Here is a 16,960-nt window from a genome sequence, read left to right on the forward strand (position 1 = left end):
CACCATGCTTCAAAGTTTGGATCAGATAGAACATTTTTGTCCAAAAGCTCAACTTTTGCCATGCTGGTCAGCAGAATGTTGCACCAGTAGTGCTGTGGAACATCCAAATAATGCATAGAAACCAAAGGTGGGTAGCATAATTTTTTAGCCATAGTTTCTCTCATTTGTAAATGCCCATAAACACTTGCGGTGTCTGTCCTATGGTAGAATCTTATTATCAAGGTCCAGAGATACCTGCAGATCCTTAACAGTCCCTCTAGCGTTCCTTATATTGATCCTAAAAGGATACTAGTAGCAATGGCATTGAATTTCTTTGTTAATGTACATGCTTGTCTGACTATGGGCTGAAAAGGCTAATTATAATGTAAAGCGCTGAGCAAACTGTCAGCTCTATACAAGTCCTGTATAATAATAATATCTTTAGGAATCCTATTGTAATTCTTCAACAACTGTTCCTCTGACATCGTCTGCGATCACTTTTAATCAGATCCCAAAATATTGTTGGGTAGGTTATACAAATGCCAAATTTTGCTCAACTAATCATTTGAAATGCTGAACTTTGATTACCCTTTATTCAAAAAAATCAAGAAAAAGGTGTTCATATACTTTTTTTTTTTTTTTTTAAATCAATGATTGTTTAAACCACATGCTGAATACATTTACAGCAATGTTAATATATGTGTTCTTTATTACAAATACTTCTTTATTATGATTTAGAGGAAAAGCAGATCAAATTAGTGGAGAAAATTAAAGAAATCCACGAATTTACCAAGGGTTCACAGAAGTTAAACAGAAAAGCTCATCTTCTGTTTAATAACCTTTGCAGTATGTCTGGCATTGTACAAATTCTGATTGATTGGGTAAATCACTTGAACATCAGCATGTAATAAAGGCAGTTCATCTGTTTAATAACTTGGAAAGATATTATGAATTGGTTAGCACTGTATCTGGACTCTGTTCAAGTTTGGAGTTCAGTCTGGCAATTGGTTCTGTCTGATTTTCGGATTGTACTTTTTTCAGCTTTTGTAGCTCTTTTGCGGACAAAGGACGTAGGACACAAACCATGGCCCGGCCGTCTTTCCTTTCTTTAGGTTGTGAAGAGCAGATAGCCTGATACTGCAGGAATTCCAGTACATTCTGCAAAACATCCTAAAATAATCAAAATACAACATTAATTTTTGTTAAAAACGTGCAAGTTTTAACTTTCACTGGAAACACATCACTATTTGTCTCACAGTTGCATCCTTGGCACAATATTGATTATGAATCACATGACATTCTGACACCTACTGTACAGCATTAACTTATGATGCCATGTCATTCACTTGTTGCATCAGACAGTTTACCTGAAAGCAAGATACATTTGTCACCGAAGTACCCATCATAACATACCATAAAGTATATGTAAGCCAAAATAATAAAGTAGTGTAAATAGCTCCTTTTTAGTAAATGTAGATATGTAAGTTTTTTCTTTTTTTTGTGGTGCAAATGCATATAGATAGTTGTTGATCCTGCCAGTGTATTCTGTAGGATGGTAGTCTTAATGTGCTTTCAATTACAAAACGGTAAAAAAAATGGATCTACTGGAAGGACCAGCAGGCAGCAAAACGATGTTGGGGGGGGTCTAATAAAAACCAAACACTGCTGTGGTAATCCAATTTTTAATTTTGCCTTTAGTGAAACTTTAAAAGTGTTACTAAACCCAAGACCCTGCATTCAGTAGATCTGTTTAAGTGGTAATCAACAATGAAGGAAACAGAAGCAGGGTCGACGGTGACTACTCCTGTCGAAGTAAAAATAGATGGTAGGGATATACCAAGAGGCCCCTGTGGATCCAAGAAGGATGAACTACAATCATAATCATTACTATCAGATACCGAGGGGTGGGTGGAAACCTAGGAATGGGAATTCCTTCCAAAGAAGACCGTCTGGGAGGGGTCATTGGAACAACTGGAGACCCTATAATAATTATAGACCCAGTTTCCATTTGAGATATGATGAAAGGAGCCCAAGACCACCATATAGACAGTGGAATCCACCAAGATATGAGGGAAGGGGTCCTGTACCCACTTATAATCGTTATGAGCCTCAGAGAGGACTATGGAACCACATATGATCATCACCTGAGGTTTTTTTTTTTTAGACAGAGAGAGACAGGAGAAAAGCCCAGGGAGAGAAGGATGGACAAGAAGAAGCCCAAAATAGAGGAAGGGATGTAGAGGCGGGAGGAAGAAACGAGAAAAAGAGCGACTGGGGAAGGGGTTTTCAATTTAAGTGGTGTAACCCTGATGAAAGAAGAGATGAAGGTACTTGATAAAAGGTCTTAAATTTGCTCACAAGAAGTCAGCTAATAAATTTGATGACTATGTGGATCTACAGACGTATGTCTGTAAATTAAGCATTAAAAAATATCTCCTAAGTCAACCAGAGGTGAAAGACATAAAGACAAATTTATCTTCTGTGGGAATACAACACACCATGTTTCGGAATAAATCTTTGTTCAACCTCCAAATTAGTGATAACAGCCATGTTAAAGTTTTTAAAAGGATGGTTACTCAGGATCTAGATTTGTCGACATTGGTATAAAGAGGCTGGAGAAAAGGAAGGATATGGTCATCTGACCAGCCGACAAAGGTGAAGGGATTGTTATGGTGTCCAAGGAATATTATATGAATGAATTACAAGGCCAATTGCAGGATACGGATACATATGAAAAATTATTGAAGAATCCCACGATCAAGTATAAAAAGGAGTTATATCATCTAGTAAAAAAAAAAAGAAGTGAAGAAAAAAGTCCTCAGTGATGAGGACTTTTGGTCCCTGATATCTGTCGTATCCCTGTTATCTATACATTACCTAAGATTCACAAGGATAGTCTCAATCCGCCAGGTCGTTCAATTGTTAATGGGATTCAGTCAGTAGGAGCTAGCTTAGGTCCTTCCTACAGCCATTAGTACAGAAACCAAAATCATATCTCAGAGATACTAAACATCTTATACAGCTGCTTGATGATCTCCAATTTAAGTCCCAATCCATTACTCTAGCAACCGCTGATGTAGCATCACTATACACTATCATTGGACATCAGGATGCAATCAAAGCTGCAAGTTAGGCTATGAGAGAACTTGGAGATCTACAATGGGCCCAATGAAAATATCTGTTGGAATGCCTAGAATATTGCCTTAAAAGCAACTATTTTTGGCCTAATCAAGATTTTTACTGTCAGATAAAAGGGAATTGCCATGGGAGTACAATTTGCTCCAAGTCTGACTAATCTATTTATGTCCTTAAGGGAGCAGGAAGCCGTTTATAGTAGTCCTCCAGAGGAATTAAAACTTTTCAAGCGTTATATTGATGACGTGATCATAATTTGGGAGGGAGAGAAAGCGGATCTTATGAAATTTCTTGAATGGTCTGAATATGAATGCTAAGAACATTTGTTTTTCATGGGAGTGTGATGACATGAGAGTCAATTTCCTTGATTTGGAAATCTTGTTGAGAGATAGTGGTCTAGTTATAAAGACTTTCTTCAAAACAGTAAACAGGAATGGTTATATTCCTTTTGACAGCTGCCATCATCTACCTTTTCTATTAAAAGTTAATTTTTTTAAAACTGCTTAAATGCTGCCCTATAGCAGAAATGCTGCTACAGGGTGGCAGCGGTGCGCAAAATCACGTATATAGATGTGATTTTGCATTTCCACATAGGGGATGCGCGCAAGCTGCCATTCGCAGCCTCGGCTGTCAATCACGGGGTCCTGACCGGCAATTACTTGCTGGCGCCCTGGTGATTGCCGAGCATCTATTTGTAAACAAAACAGTTTTCTCCCTGAGAAAATCTCTGCAAATTAAGGGAATTCCTTGGGGCCCCAAGGTCAATAGAACTACTGTCCCCACTGGAAAATTTCCCCTCTATTACTTTTCTGGGGACAACCCAAAATTTGGGGTTTCTTTTACTTTCAACAATAATAGTAAACAGGACAATGGGGGCAAATCTCCCTAATGGGCCAGGCACAACACAATAAAAAGCCGACAGGGTCTAAACTATCCATACTCTGTCCAAAACTTAAATAAAAAATACCTTATACATTAAATATTTGAAGGTAAAGAAAGAAAAATCATTGGACAACAAAAAAAACACTTGCAGAACCCTCCACCCGACGCAGCAAGGGTTAAAGTGGAACAAAAGGCTTAATACTTAATCGTTCAAAGGTCCTGCACCCGAAGGGGATGACGTCACTCCTTTGCATGCACAAGAGGCCATCAACCCGAGACTCCAAGACAGGCCTGGCGCTGTAAGCTGAGCTGTACATGCACAGCTCAATTTAAAACGCCAGAGAAAACAGCGAACAGGCACGTATAGGCATTTTATTGCAGAAGGGATAGTACAGGTCTCTTCTGCAATAAAAGTCTGCCTGCTTGTTTTATTTACAGCAGAACTTTAGTTCCGCAATAAGTGTGAGTAAAGATCAGGGGGTTGCAGAAGGGACTGTATTACCTTTTTTCTCACTCCCTCGGTGTCCTTCCAGTGGTGCGACAGGTTGCCCACAGCCTCCTCTCTAAGCTGCTCTCGGCCACGGTTGCATGCTTGTCCCCACCGCATACAATACAAGGCATGCATCATACACAAGGTACTGCCCACAGACCAGAGCTTCAAAGTGAAGAGGACAGTGCCAGTGCAGGGCAGAGCAGGTGGTAATGTAAGTAATGTAGCTTCATTCTGCAGCCCCTAGATTAAACCTTGTAGTTTGTTGGGGGGATCCCACTTAAAAGGGATCTTTTGCTGCACCTAGAGTAGGGCTTTAACCATATGCCTGGAATTCATCTCCACAAGCAGCAGATTTTAAGCTGCAAAGGAGCAGAAAATAAGAACTTTCCAATATTATCTGAGAAGAATGTTAGAACAATACAAATAATGAGTAATTATAAATACATATTTTATAGCAAAATGGTGTAGATCCTGTAAATAAAACATGTATTAAGAATGCAGCAAGAACTAGTATTTCTATCTGCAAGATTATGTTTATTTTCATTCCTTTCTTCTGCAATCAGATACCTTTTCATAACTGCCAAATTGTTCTTCCTGACATCTCCATAATATGCTTATTAGCAGCTGACAGTAACTCACCAGCTCATGGGCTGAATAAAAACTGGGAAGATCAGTACGTATTTCCCCCTGACAAAGCCACTTAAAGGGTTGTCAATCATAAATAAACCAGATTGATATAAGCATGTATGATAGGGTTTATTTGCAGAAAGCAGTTTATAAAAATATGATCTTGCCAACAATACTGTACAGTGACCAACCAAATCCCACCTGGCATTATTCCAGAACTTTTTGGCAAATGAGAACTATGGGCAGCTGCATGATCATTCCTTATTGCAAACAGATATCAAATATACTTTAACCACTTGCTTCCCAAGTCTATTCTGACACTTCTCTCTCCTGCTGTAAAAATCTGATTTTTTTTTTTGCTAGAAAATTACTTAGAACCCCCAAATGTTATATATATTGTTAAGCAGAGGCCTTAAGAGAATAACATGCTGGGTGTTGCAAAGTTTTATAATCATACTGTATTTGCGCAGTGGTTTTTCAAACAATTTGTTTTTAAAAAATACGCTTTAATGAATTTCAATGAACAAAACACAATAGATTACCCAATTGTTTGGTAAGATGATATTACGCCGAGTATATAGATACCCAACATGTCACGCTTTAAAATGGTACACACTCGTGCAATGGCGACAAACTACGGTACTTAATCTCCATAGGGAAAGCTTTAAAAGTCCTTTAAGGGTTACCAGTTTAGAGTTACACAGAAGGTCTGGTTCTAGAATTATTTCTCTCACAAAAACATTTGCTGTGATACCTCACATTTGAGGTGCGAACACCATTAACATATGCCTGCACGACCTATGTATGTGTTCACCTTTGCATGGGAGGATAAAGGAGCTTTAATTAAAAAAAAAAAAAAAAAAAGTTTATTTTTACACCGTCTCTAATTTTTATCAACTTTATTGCTATCACAAGGGATGAACAGCATGGCCAGGGCAGGTCCTCTTTATTGAGAGATCTGACGTCCATTAGACCCCAGATCTCTCCAATGTCCTTCAAACCATCAGATAAAACCAGATCCATTTGATCTGATGCTTTCACAGGCTGGTAATGGTCTGTTTACAATAGACCGAAACCAGAAGTGACAAAATACTTATAGTTTCCTGTTTCCTAGACTACAGAGAGGTTCGGAGACATTCCGGTTCTCGGTTATCTCTATGGTCAGCTGCAGGCTTCAGTCCCAGGCTCCCCAATGGGAGAGCCCAAAATGGCTGCGGGGGAACCCCTCCCAGTGCCTGTAAAAGCGATCTAGCAGCTCATTCGCTGCTTGGATCACTTTCAGTTTATTCAGCATCTCTGGCTGGAAAGACAGATAGCAGGGTCATGGCTGTAGCTGCAGGCATGGCCCCGGTATATAACTACTGAACCTCAAGAGCATACAGAGACATCCTTGGATGGCAAGTGGTTAAAAAGGCAGCCAAATAAGAGCCAAAACAATGAAATTATTTTATTCAAATCATCACCTTATATGGAGTGCGCATCCTCAAAATTGTTTATTTTACAACACAAGACAGAACTTACCCTTCATAGTAACCATCATTAGTAAGGGGTCGATTTACTAAAACTGGAGAGTGCAAAATCTGGTGCAGTTCTGCATAGAAACCAATCAAATTCCAGTTTTTTTTTGTCAGCGCTTAATTGAACGAGAAGAAGCTAAAAGCCGAGGAAGCTAAAAGCCATGCACAGCTACACCAGATTTTGCACTCTCCAGTTTTAGTAAATCAACCCCTGTATGTTGTGAATCCTCTACTTATTATACTAAAGCTGGTTTTACACTGGTGATGGCATCAATGTACAGCTTGTTCATTCCTACTTGACAGTGGAATGTCTATGTGGGGGATGCCCTCCTTGTCCTGCACCTGATGGAAGCTGGGGGTACAGCGAAAGTTTGGAGAGTCATATATACTAATGGTTTCCATGGGTTGCTGCAGTTCATTCATTGCTCTTTACACAAAGCCTCCAATATAAATGAAGTGGCATTCTGTGTGGGGGAAGGGTCCAGAACATGGTGCTGTGAAGCTGGTGTAGCAGGAGCTTCAGATGCCCGCTGATGGATAGATGAAGTGAACGCTGTCTAGGTCCCATGCTGCATGTTACAGTTTCCTACAATAAAGCCTTCCCCCTGTGAAGCTGGGGGGCATCCACAGCTCCTTGCGTGGTCCCCGCTGCAATCGCGGACACGAGACGCGGGTGGTGGTAGCTGCAGACCCAGGCTGGAGGAGTGAGGAGCCGGTGCAGGAGCTGAGCCGGGGTCCCAGTCCAATCTATTGGCGGGCCAGCGGGCAGGCATCATTGGTGGAACCCGGAGATCCCGGAGACCTGGGAGCAGGAGGCGTCAGGAAACGAGGGCAGTGCTGGATGCCCAGGTGACCACCTACATGTCAGCTCCCGGAAACCTAGGAGAGCGGTGGGGTTCCGTGGTCGAGGAGGGGGTTGAGCATTGGAGGAAAGTCTCCCACCTACCCCCAGGACAGCAGCTCGGGGAGATTGGGGACCCTGAAAACACTCACCGAGTCCCACTAAAAGACCCCCCACAGAAATAATGGTATTTCCATGAAACCGGATCTGAGACCCTGCTGAACACAAGAGAACGCACTGAGAGGGAAGTCTCTGCACCCGAAGCACTGAAATTAAAATTCTAGTACCGAAACCGATACTAAAAATTCAGACTGCATGTAGCCGAAAACGGAACTGAAACCGAAATGTCTGTATGTGGGGAGGCTCCAATGTTTTTTTCTACTTTCATGTATATTATTATTTATTCTTTTTAACTAATGATTTTATTGCTATCACATAGGGGACCAACAGTCCCCTATATGATAGCATATGAGTGACAGGTCCTCTTTGTAGGGGGGAGGGGGTGGGAGAGGAGCAGTGTATACAGTGAGGGAGCAGTGTATACAAAGAGGCTCCCCTCACTGGCTGTCACTATATATCGGTGCCAGTTTTTAAATGCAATGTCCGTCTTTTTTTCTTCACTATAGCTCACAGAATTAAACTTTGTTTCTTTTAGCTGGGGGGAAAAGTGACAGCTCATTTCGTGAGCTATAGTAAAGAAAAAAAAAAAAAAAAACCCCGGCACTGACATATAGTGACAGCCAGTCACTGTATACACTCCTCCTCTCCTGTCTGTCTCTGCCCCCCATCTGCAGTACACACAGTCCCCTGTATCGGCTAAATTTTTGTCCATATGCAAACCCCCCCCCCCCCCCAAAGATCTAACACTCTGCAGTGCCCCAGGTGCAGACGATTCGGTGTCCTGCCTAGCTCCTGTATTGGGCTTGAGATCATGAGGGGGCCCGCACCTGGGATGTCTGAGCATCCGGTTTGCACGGGGGCTCCAACTCTACTTAAGATTTATATCTCCTTTCCCTCCTCAGAGTGATAGTGTCCTGAAAATACCACAGGAAGAGTTGCTTATCTGCTGCATATACACAGCTTCCTCTATACTTATTCAGTCCCCGGTGTGGGTTGAGGGGGTTGAATACCTGTAATTGGAGTCAATTGTTCTGGCAGGGGTGTGGAAAATTTTGAAAAAACTACCTGTCCAGGGATTAAATCGGGGCCCCAATCTATGTGTCCCTCATGATAATCTATTTGTCCAGATAAAAAAAAAAAAATAAAAAAAAAAGAATTTAACCAAAACCGTATTTAAAATTGGAGGTGACTTTAGGAATGTCTGGGGTTTTTAAAAAAACAAAAAGGGGCTTTATGGCGATATAAACGTTTAATATTTTTAACATTGCGCTGTTTATCTCCTCCTCCCCTCCCTGCCTCTCTCCAGCACCTCACCCAGGGACTAGCAGGGAGGAGAGAGACCTTGCAGTGTAATGAGCACAGATTGGCTGCTCGTCAGAAAAGGGTGGGTCAGGGCTTATACTTTATCCCTTTTGTTGCCAGAGCCAGTTTTGCGTTTTTTGCATACATTTAAAAAATCATTTTAGGCCTGAAGATTACATAGAACCCCCAAACATTATACAGTCAGGTCCATAAATATTGGGACATCGACACAATTCTAACATTTTTGGCTCTATAAACCACCACAATGGATTTGAAATGAACAAACAAGATGTGCTTTAACTGCAGACTGTCAGCTTTAATTTGAGGGTATTTAGATCCAAATCAGGTGAACGGTGTAGGAATTACAACAGTTTGCATATGTGCCTCCCACTTGTTAAGGGACCAAAAGTAATGGGACAGAATAATAATCGTAAATCATACTTTCACTTTTTAATACTTGGTTACAAATCCTTTGCAGTCAATTACACCCTGAAGTGTGGAACGCATAGACATCACCTGACGCTGGGTTTCATCCCTGGTGATGCTCTGCCAGGCCTCTACTGCAACTGTCTTCAGTTCCTGCTTGTTCTTGGGGCATTTTCCCTTCAGTTTTGTCTTCAGAAAGTGAAATGCATGCTCAATCGGATTCAGGTCAGGTGATTGACTTGGCCATTGCATAACATTCCACTTCTTTCCCTTAAAAAACTCTTTGGTTGCTTTTGCAGTCTGCTTTGGGTCATTGTCCATCTGCACTGTGAAGCGTCCAATGAGTTGTGAAGCATTTGGCTGAATATGAGAAGATAATATTGCCCAAAACACTTCACAATTCATCTGACTGCTTTTGTCAGCAGTCACATCATCAATAAATACAGGAGAAGCAGTTCCATTGGCAGCCATACATGCCCACGCCATGACACTACCACCACCATGCTTTACTGATGAGGTGGTATGCTTAGGATCATGAGCAGTTCCTTTCCTTCTCCATACTCTTCTCTTCCCATCACTCTGGTACAAGTTGATCTTGGTCTCATCTGTCCATAGGATGTTGTTCCAGAACTGTGAAGGCTTTTTTAGATGTCGTTTGGCAAACTCTAATCTGGCCTTCATGTTTTTGAGGCTCACCAATGGTTTCCATCTTGTGGTGAACCCTCTGTATTCACTCTGGTGAAGTCTTCTCTTGATTGTTGACTTTGACATACTTACACCTACCTCCTGGAGAGTGTTCTTGATCTGGCCAACTGTTGTGAAGGGTGTTTTCTTCACCAGGGAAAAAATTCTTCGCTCATCCACCACAGTTGTTTTCCGCGGTCTTCCGGGTCTTTTGGTGTTGCTGAGCTCACCGGTGCGTTCCTTCTTTTTAAGAATGTTCCAAACAGTTGTTTTGGCCACGCCTAATGTTTATGCTATCTCTCTGATGGGTTTGTTTTGTTTTTTCAGCCTAATGATGGCTTGCTTCACTGATAGTGACAGCTCTTTGGATCTCATCTTGAGAGTTGACAGCAACAGATTCCAAATGCAAATAGCACACTTGAAATGAACTCTGGACCTTTTATCTTCTCATCATAATTGGGATAATGAGGGAATAACACACACCTGGCCATGGAACAGATGAGAAGCCAATTGTCCCATTACTTTTGGTCCCTTAACAAGCAGGAGGCACATATGCAAACTGTTGTAATTCCTACACCGTTCACCTGATTTGGATGTAAATACCCTCAAATTAAAGCTGAGAGTCTGCAGTTAAAGCAGATCTTGTTCATTTCATTTCAAATCTATTGTGGTGGTGTATAGAGCCCAAAATGTTAGAATTGTGTTGATGTCCCAATATTTATGGACCTGACTGTATATTTTCTGAAAGCAGAGACTCTAGAGAATAGAATAGTGGTAGTTCCAATTTTTTATGTCGCAAAATTTCTGTAAAAAATACAAGTTAATTTTAGGGCACAAAAAATAAATTGCCTTTTTTTGGTAAAATATAAAAGATTAGGTTGCATCGAGTAAATAGATATCCAACTTGTCAAACCTTAAATTTGTGAAATGGCAACGAACTTTGTGATGGTGCACAGCGTCAGACCCCAGCCCTTCTCACCAACTTGTGACCGAAGGACCAGCCGATCTCACACTGCGCTGTCACTTGCGCAACAATGCCACTCTCAACTGCGCCCTGCACAAAGATTTTCCAGCTTACGGGACCACAATCTATGTGCCAGCAGCCTGAGAGCGATTGTTACTGGGTCAGGTTAATTACACAATTAACCCTTCACACTGCCACCACCACCTTTTTACAGAGAAGGAGGAAACTCACAAATCTTAGCAGCAACACTATGATATTAATATAAGCGTCTGTAATACACTGTCACCACAGACAGATGTATTCAGAGGATTATTACATACAGTAGCACTCTTCAGAGACAGGGATTCTTTAGTTTGCATTAAAAGCTTTAGAGACAGTTCAACACTTTTCAGAAAATAGGATTTATTACTAAAAAGGTCAAATAGTGCAATTAAAATATTTACAGAAAAAGATGTAACAAAGATATAAAGAGAGCAATAAAACAGAGAAATAAAAGAAAGAAGTTCAGAGGGCAGAATACTTGCAAAAGTCCTTGGTTTGAGCAGAGTCCAAGTGTCCGAACAAAAGGTTGCCTTTGCTCTCAAGATGGTTCCTGATCGATGTTAAAAGGAGAGCTAATTTTTCTCCAGGCTGTCAGTCTTTTTCTATCATCTCAAAGGGGTGTCTCCTGAGAACAAATGGCCAATCACCTCATTTGGGGATGGGTGTTAGGCGGTAAACAAGGTTATGACCAAATCCCTTACAAGTTCATACTACGGTAAATAACCTTCAATAGGTACAGGTAGCATCCTAGCAACTGGAAGATTAATATTTAGAATTATATTACAAACGCAAAGACATCAAGCATAGCATATCCTGCCACTCCAGATAAAAGAAATTGCTTTCTATCCTCTTGTAGGCGCTACATAGGGATGTAAGGTGTCATGTGACTCATTAAAATGACCTATCCGAATATATACTTCATATTAATGTGCCCAGTTCCTGCTGAAGTTTATAAATTTGTGTAATTTACGTTTTATGGCACACTCTAGCTCGAATGGCCTAACAGGTCACGACTGACTGAATTATTGCTTTACGATCGGGCAAAGGAAAGTGGTTTTTCAAAGAAGATCCCCTGGGACCAGACCAATTAGTGGTTTACAGTCATAGGGCTCATGTAGCTGTGTTTATCTAGGACAAGAGACACTCCTGACCTCTGTTCACTTACAGTGGGGATCGAAAGTTTGGGCACCCCAGCTAAAAATTTGTATTAATGTGCGTAAAGAAGCCAAGGAAAGATGGAAAAATCTCCAAAAGGCATCAAATTACAGATTAGACATTCTTATAATATGTCAAAAAAAGTTAGATTTTATTTCCATCATTTACACTTTCAAAATAACAGAAAACAAAAAAATGGCGTCTGCAAAAGTTTGGGCACCCTGCAGAGTTAATATCTTGTACTGCCCCCTTTGGCAAGTATCACAGCTTGTAAACGCTTTTTGTAGCCAGCCAAGAGTCTTTCAATTCTTGTTTGAGGTATCTTTGCCCATTCTTCCTTACAAAAGTCTTCCAGTTCTTTGAGATTTCTGGGCTGTCTGTCACGCACTGCTCTTTTAAGGTCTATCCATAGATTTTCAATTATGTTGAGGTCAGGAGATTGTGAAGGCCATGGCAAAACCTTCAGTTTACGCCTCTTGATGTAAACCCCCGTGGATTTCGAGGTGTGTTTAGGATCATTATCCATTTGTAGAAGCCATCCTCTCTTTAACTTCAGCTTTTTCACAGATGGCATCAAGTTACCATCCAAAATTTGCTGAAATTTTATTGAATCCATTTTTCCTTCTACTCGTGAGATGTTCTCTGTGCCACTGGCTGCAACACAACCCCAAAGCATGATTGATCCAACCCCATGCTTAACAGTTGGACAGAGGTTCTTTTCATTAAATTCTGTGCCCCTTCTTCTCCAAACGTACCTTTGCTCATTCCGGCCAAAAAGTTCAATTTTAACCTCATCAGTCCACAGAACTTGTTTCCAAAATGCATCAGGCTTGTCTATATGTTCATTTGCAAAATTCAAACGATGATTTTTGTGGTGAGGACGTAGAAGAGGTTTTCTTCTGATGACTCTTCCATGAAGACCATATTTGTACAAGTATCTCTTTATAGTGGAATAGTGTACCACAACTCCAGTGTCTGCCAGATCTTTCTGGAGGGATTGTGCAGTCAAACGTGGGTTTTGAATTGTTTTTCTCACAATCCTGCGAGCTGTTCTGTCTGATATTTTTCTTGGTCTTCCAGATCTTGCTTTAACTTCCACTGTTCCTGATGACTGCCATTTCTTAATTACATTCCGAACAGAGGATATTGACATCTGAAAACGCTTTGCTATCTTCTTATAGCCTTCTCCAGCTTTGTGAGCGTCAACTATTTTCAGTTTCAGTTTTCTAGACAACTGCTTAGAAGAACCCATGGTGCTGATTGTTGGGGCAAGGTCAGATGAGTCTGGGCATTTAAAACCTTTGAGATTGACATCACCTGGTCTTCCCAGACGATGATTGAGAACAATCCATGACACTGGCAGGTCTCAGCTTTGCAAAGGGGGCAGTGCATGCTATAAATTCTGCAGGGTGCCCAAACTTTTGCAGACGCCATTTTTTTGTTTTCTGTTATTTTGAAAGTATAAATGATGGAAATAAAATCTAACTTTTGTTGACATATTATAAGAATGTCTAATCTGTAATTTGATGCCTTTGGAGATTTTTCCATCTTTCCTTGGCTTCTTTATGCACATTAATCCAAATTTTTAGCTGGGGTGCCCAAACTTTCGATCCCCACTGTACAGACTCACATTCCATTCAAAAGGGAGGAGGGAGGACAGGAGAGACAAAATGGCCGCGACCTAACAAGATGGCTTGTCGTCATGTTCAGCGTCCGTGCCTCTATTGCGCACAATCATCACAAACTTCAGTAGCCTATTATTCTCTATAGGTAGATACTTTTAAAACTCCTTATAGGTCACCAGTTTAGGGTTACGGAGGAGGTCTGGTGCTAGAATTATTGCTCTCATTCTGGCGTGCGTGGCGATATGTAACATGGATCACAATTGAGGGTTTCATGCGTAAGTGCCCCAGCGTCTGCTTTTACATTTGTACATGCTTATATGTGGGGGTCTCAATATTTTTTTTTTGGGGGGGGTGGTATGTGCTTGGGTGTAACTTTTTTACAATTAAAAATAATGGCAAGCTCTCTGAGACATCCAAGGTCTAAAAGACGCCGATGTCTCCCCTCTGCTCCACTGAATGTAATGTGGTGCACATCGCACCAGATTACATTCTTTCCCGGGGATTGCATTACAATCTCTCAGCGGGGACCCAGAAGTGACATTGTAACATCACTTCCGGGTCAACACAAGAAGGAGAGCAGACTTGTCCGCTCTTCTCCCTCCCCTCTAGCCGACAGCGAGCCAGGCCCGCAGATGGGCAAACGGAGCCTGGGGCCCGGGGGCGCGGAGAGGCTGGCATTGTGTGAAGCAATAGGCAGCAGCGCTGCCGCCGATTGCTTCACCTGACAGGTGAGCCCTGCTGCTTGCCCGCAGCAGGGCTAAAGGTGGAAAGAAACTACCTGCCTGGGCGTCGGGCTATAGGAATCCAACATCCCTGTTCTGGTAACCATATTGTGTCTGCCAGTGTGAACAAGGATTGGGGATGACTAGGGGCAAACCTTTGGCCGCTGGCAGAAGATCCAAAACGACACAATCTGCAAAAACTAGTCGGCCTGCGGGGGCTAAAGAAGTCGCCACCATGACCAAGCCTTCCTCACAGAAGCCCAACCCACCCACTGCACCCGCGGACTTTAAATTCTTTCATGACGGCCATTACTAATTGTCAAGCGGTGCTCACCACGAAAATAGAACATCTGCAGACCAACATAGGGCTGATCTGGCGAGATCTTGATGCATTCCGGGGTCGAATAATGGCGGTCGAGCAAAGGGTCAGTGATGTGGAAGGCACCATCTGTGACTATTCGGCTGAGCTACATACAATGTGGGTTAAGGTCAAATACCTCAAAACCAGAGCAGAAGATGCAGACAATTGCAGTAGGCATAACAACCTCTGTATGGTGGGTATTCCTAAAGGGGTAGAGGGTGACGATCCGCCTCAGTTTACCTACTTCGTTCCTTGCTGCCTCGAGCCACCTCCTCTAGCTTTTTCATGGTCGAGCGAGCCCACCGGATGCCAGCGGCCCGGGGCCCACTTGGCTCGCCACCACACACTTATTTTTAAGTTGCTCAACTACTGTGATTGAGATCTGGTGCTGAGGATGGCCAGGGCCCAGGGGGAACTGCGCTATGAAAATCACAAGTTGATGCGGTTTCCCGACTACTCGGTGGATACCCACCGACATCGTCAATCCTTCAATGCTGTCAAGGCCCAATTGTGTGCAAAAGGCTTTACCCATGGCATGCTGTTTCCTGCGAAGCTTAGAGTTTAAGATGGTGAAACCACATGCTTTTTCACTGTGCCTGAGGAGGCAGCTTCCTAGTTGGAAATCCATAGGACCGCAGTGTTGACCTTTGCAAGAGTCATTGTTCTGTTACCTCTGTCAACACCTCTAGTGTTTGCAAATTATATCCTGAAGCCAGCGGGGAGTCAGAGTTGGCTAAGTGGGTGGGGCTTTACCGGTTCACGGACGCATGAAGGTGGAAAAATCCTCGGATCAGGGCCTATACCTGCCACTCGGCATCACACAGAACAATGTCTAGAATTGATCTTTGTTATGCTACACCTCCACTCTTAGCAAGGGTTCAGATTTTCATCCTTCCAAGAGGAATTTATGATCACGCTCCACTCCTTAGCCTGAATATTTCTGATGCCCCAGGGGTAAGAATATGGAGATTATCTCAGTATTGGCTTACTGACCCAGTGGTAGAACACCCTATAGGGAAAGCACTGGAGCAGTACTGGGAATCTAACTAGGATACTGCTGTGCATATTACTACTTGGGAGGCTTGTAAGGCTACCCTTAGAGGACAGTATCGGGGTTTGAGGGTTAGCTGACGGGCGACTGTGGACTGGGTGGACCGGAGGGTACAGGAAGCCGAATCGAATTATGCGATCAACCCGGATCCTGTTAATCACCACAAATGGCAGTTAAGGAAGCTTTATTGTTGTTACACATAGAGGTCACCAGGAAGGCGCTGCTCCATCAAAAACAGCGTATCTTTGAGCAGGAAGATAAAGCGGGCAGCCTTTTGGCTTGGTTGGCTAGGGAACAAACTGCCTTGACTAACACCGCTCTTGTACAATCTGAGGATGGTTCTAGGATCCTTGATCCAGTCTTAAATCAACCGTCAATTTGCCAACTACTATGCAAAATTGTACTCCTCCAAAAGCTGCTTCCATGCCTCAGGACTAATGCAGGCCATAGACGGTTAATTTATCAGCCGATTTTTCGTCCAAAAGAATAATTGGATGATTTTTGCACAGTTAGTGGGGCAATGGCATCGGCCGATTTTCGTGGTTCCTCCTCATTTCGTTTATCTGTCATGATGGAAAATTTGTGAAAACGACCAATTTTCGAAATCATTGGTGGCAACATCGGTTTACAGAACGAGCGATATTTCGTTTTTCAGGCGAAAAATCGGCTGATAAACAAACTGTCTATGGCCTGCATTATTCCGCTATCTGGATTGTATTGAACTGCTGTCTCTCTCCCCAGTCCAGCGGGAACAATTGGAGGCTTCGATTTTCTTGGAGGAGATCCAGCAGGCGATTAACGCTCTCCAATCTGGCAAAACGCCGGGTCCGGATGGCTTTCCAATTGAGTTCTATAAAATATATATTGAACAGCTGGCTCCCCGATTTCACATGCTTCTTAATTTACTACTTGAGACAGGAAACGTGCCCCCTTTTATGCTCCAGGCAGTGATAGTGGTGATCTTGAAGCCTGGGAAGGACCCAGCCCACTGCTCCTCTTATTGGCCGATCTCCCTGTTGAACACTGATGCAAAA

General features: G+C 42.3%; 1 protein-coding gene across 2 annotated transcripts in view; it reads right to left on the minus strand.

The window, feature by feature from the left end:
- Positions 1-670: 670 nt before the first annotated feature.
- MTIF3 (mitochondrial translational initiation factor 3) overlaps positions 671-16,960 on the minus strand; it is a 41,394-nt gene continuing 25,104 nt past the window's right edge. For both annotated transcript variants that reach the window (XM_089685828.1, XM_089685829.1), the window contains one exon: positions 671-1,149. In XM_089685828.1, the coding sequence (XP_089541954.1) occupies positions 925-1,149 (225 nt within the window). In that variant the 3' untranslated portion in view covers positions 671-924. The remainder of the gene's footprint in view (positions 1,150-16,960) is intronic.

The sequence above is a fragment of the Staurois parvus genome, unplaced genomic scaffold (assembly GCF_062004578.1).
Source record: "Staurois parvus isolate SC_StPar_1 unplaced genomic scaffold, SC_StPar_1.0 ptg000387l, whole genome shotgun sequence".
Taxonomy (NCBI): domain Eukaryota; kingdom Metazoa; phylum Chordata; class Amphibia; order Anura; family Ranidae; genus Staurois; species Staurois parvus.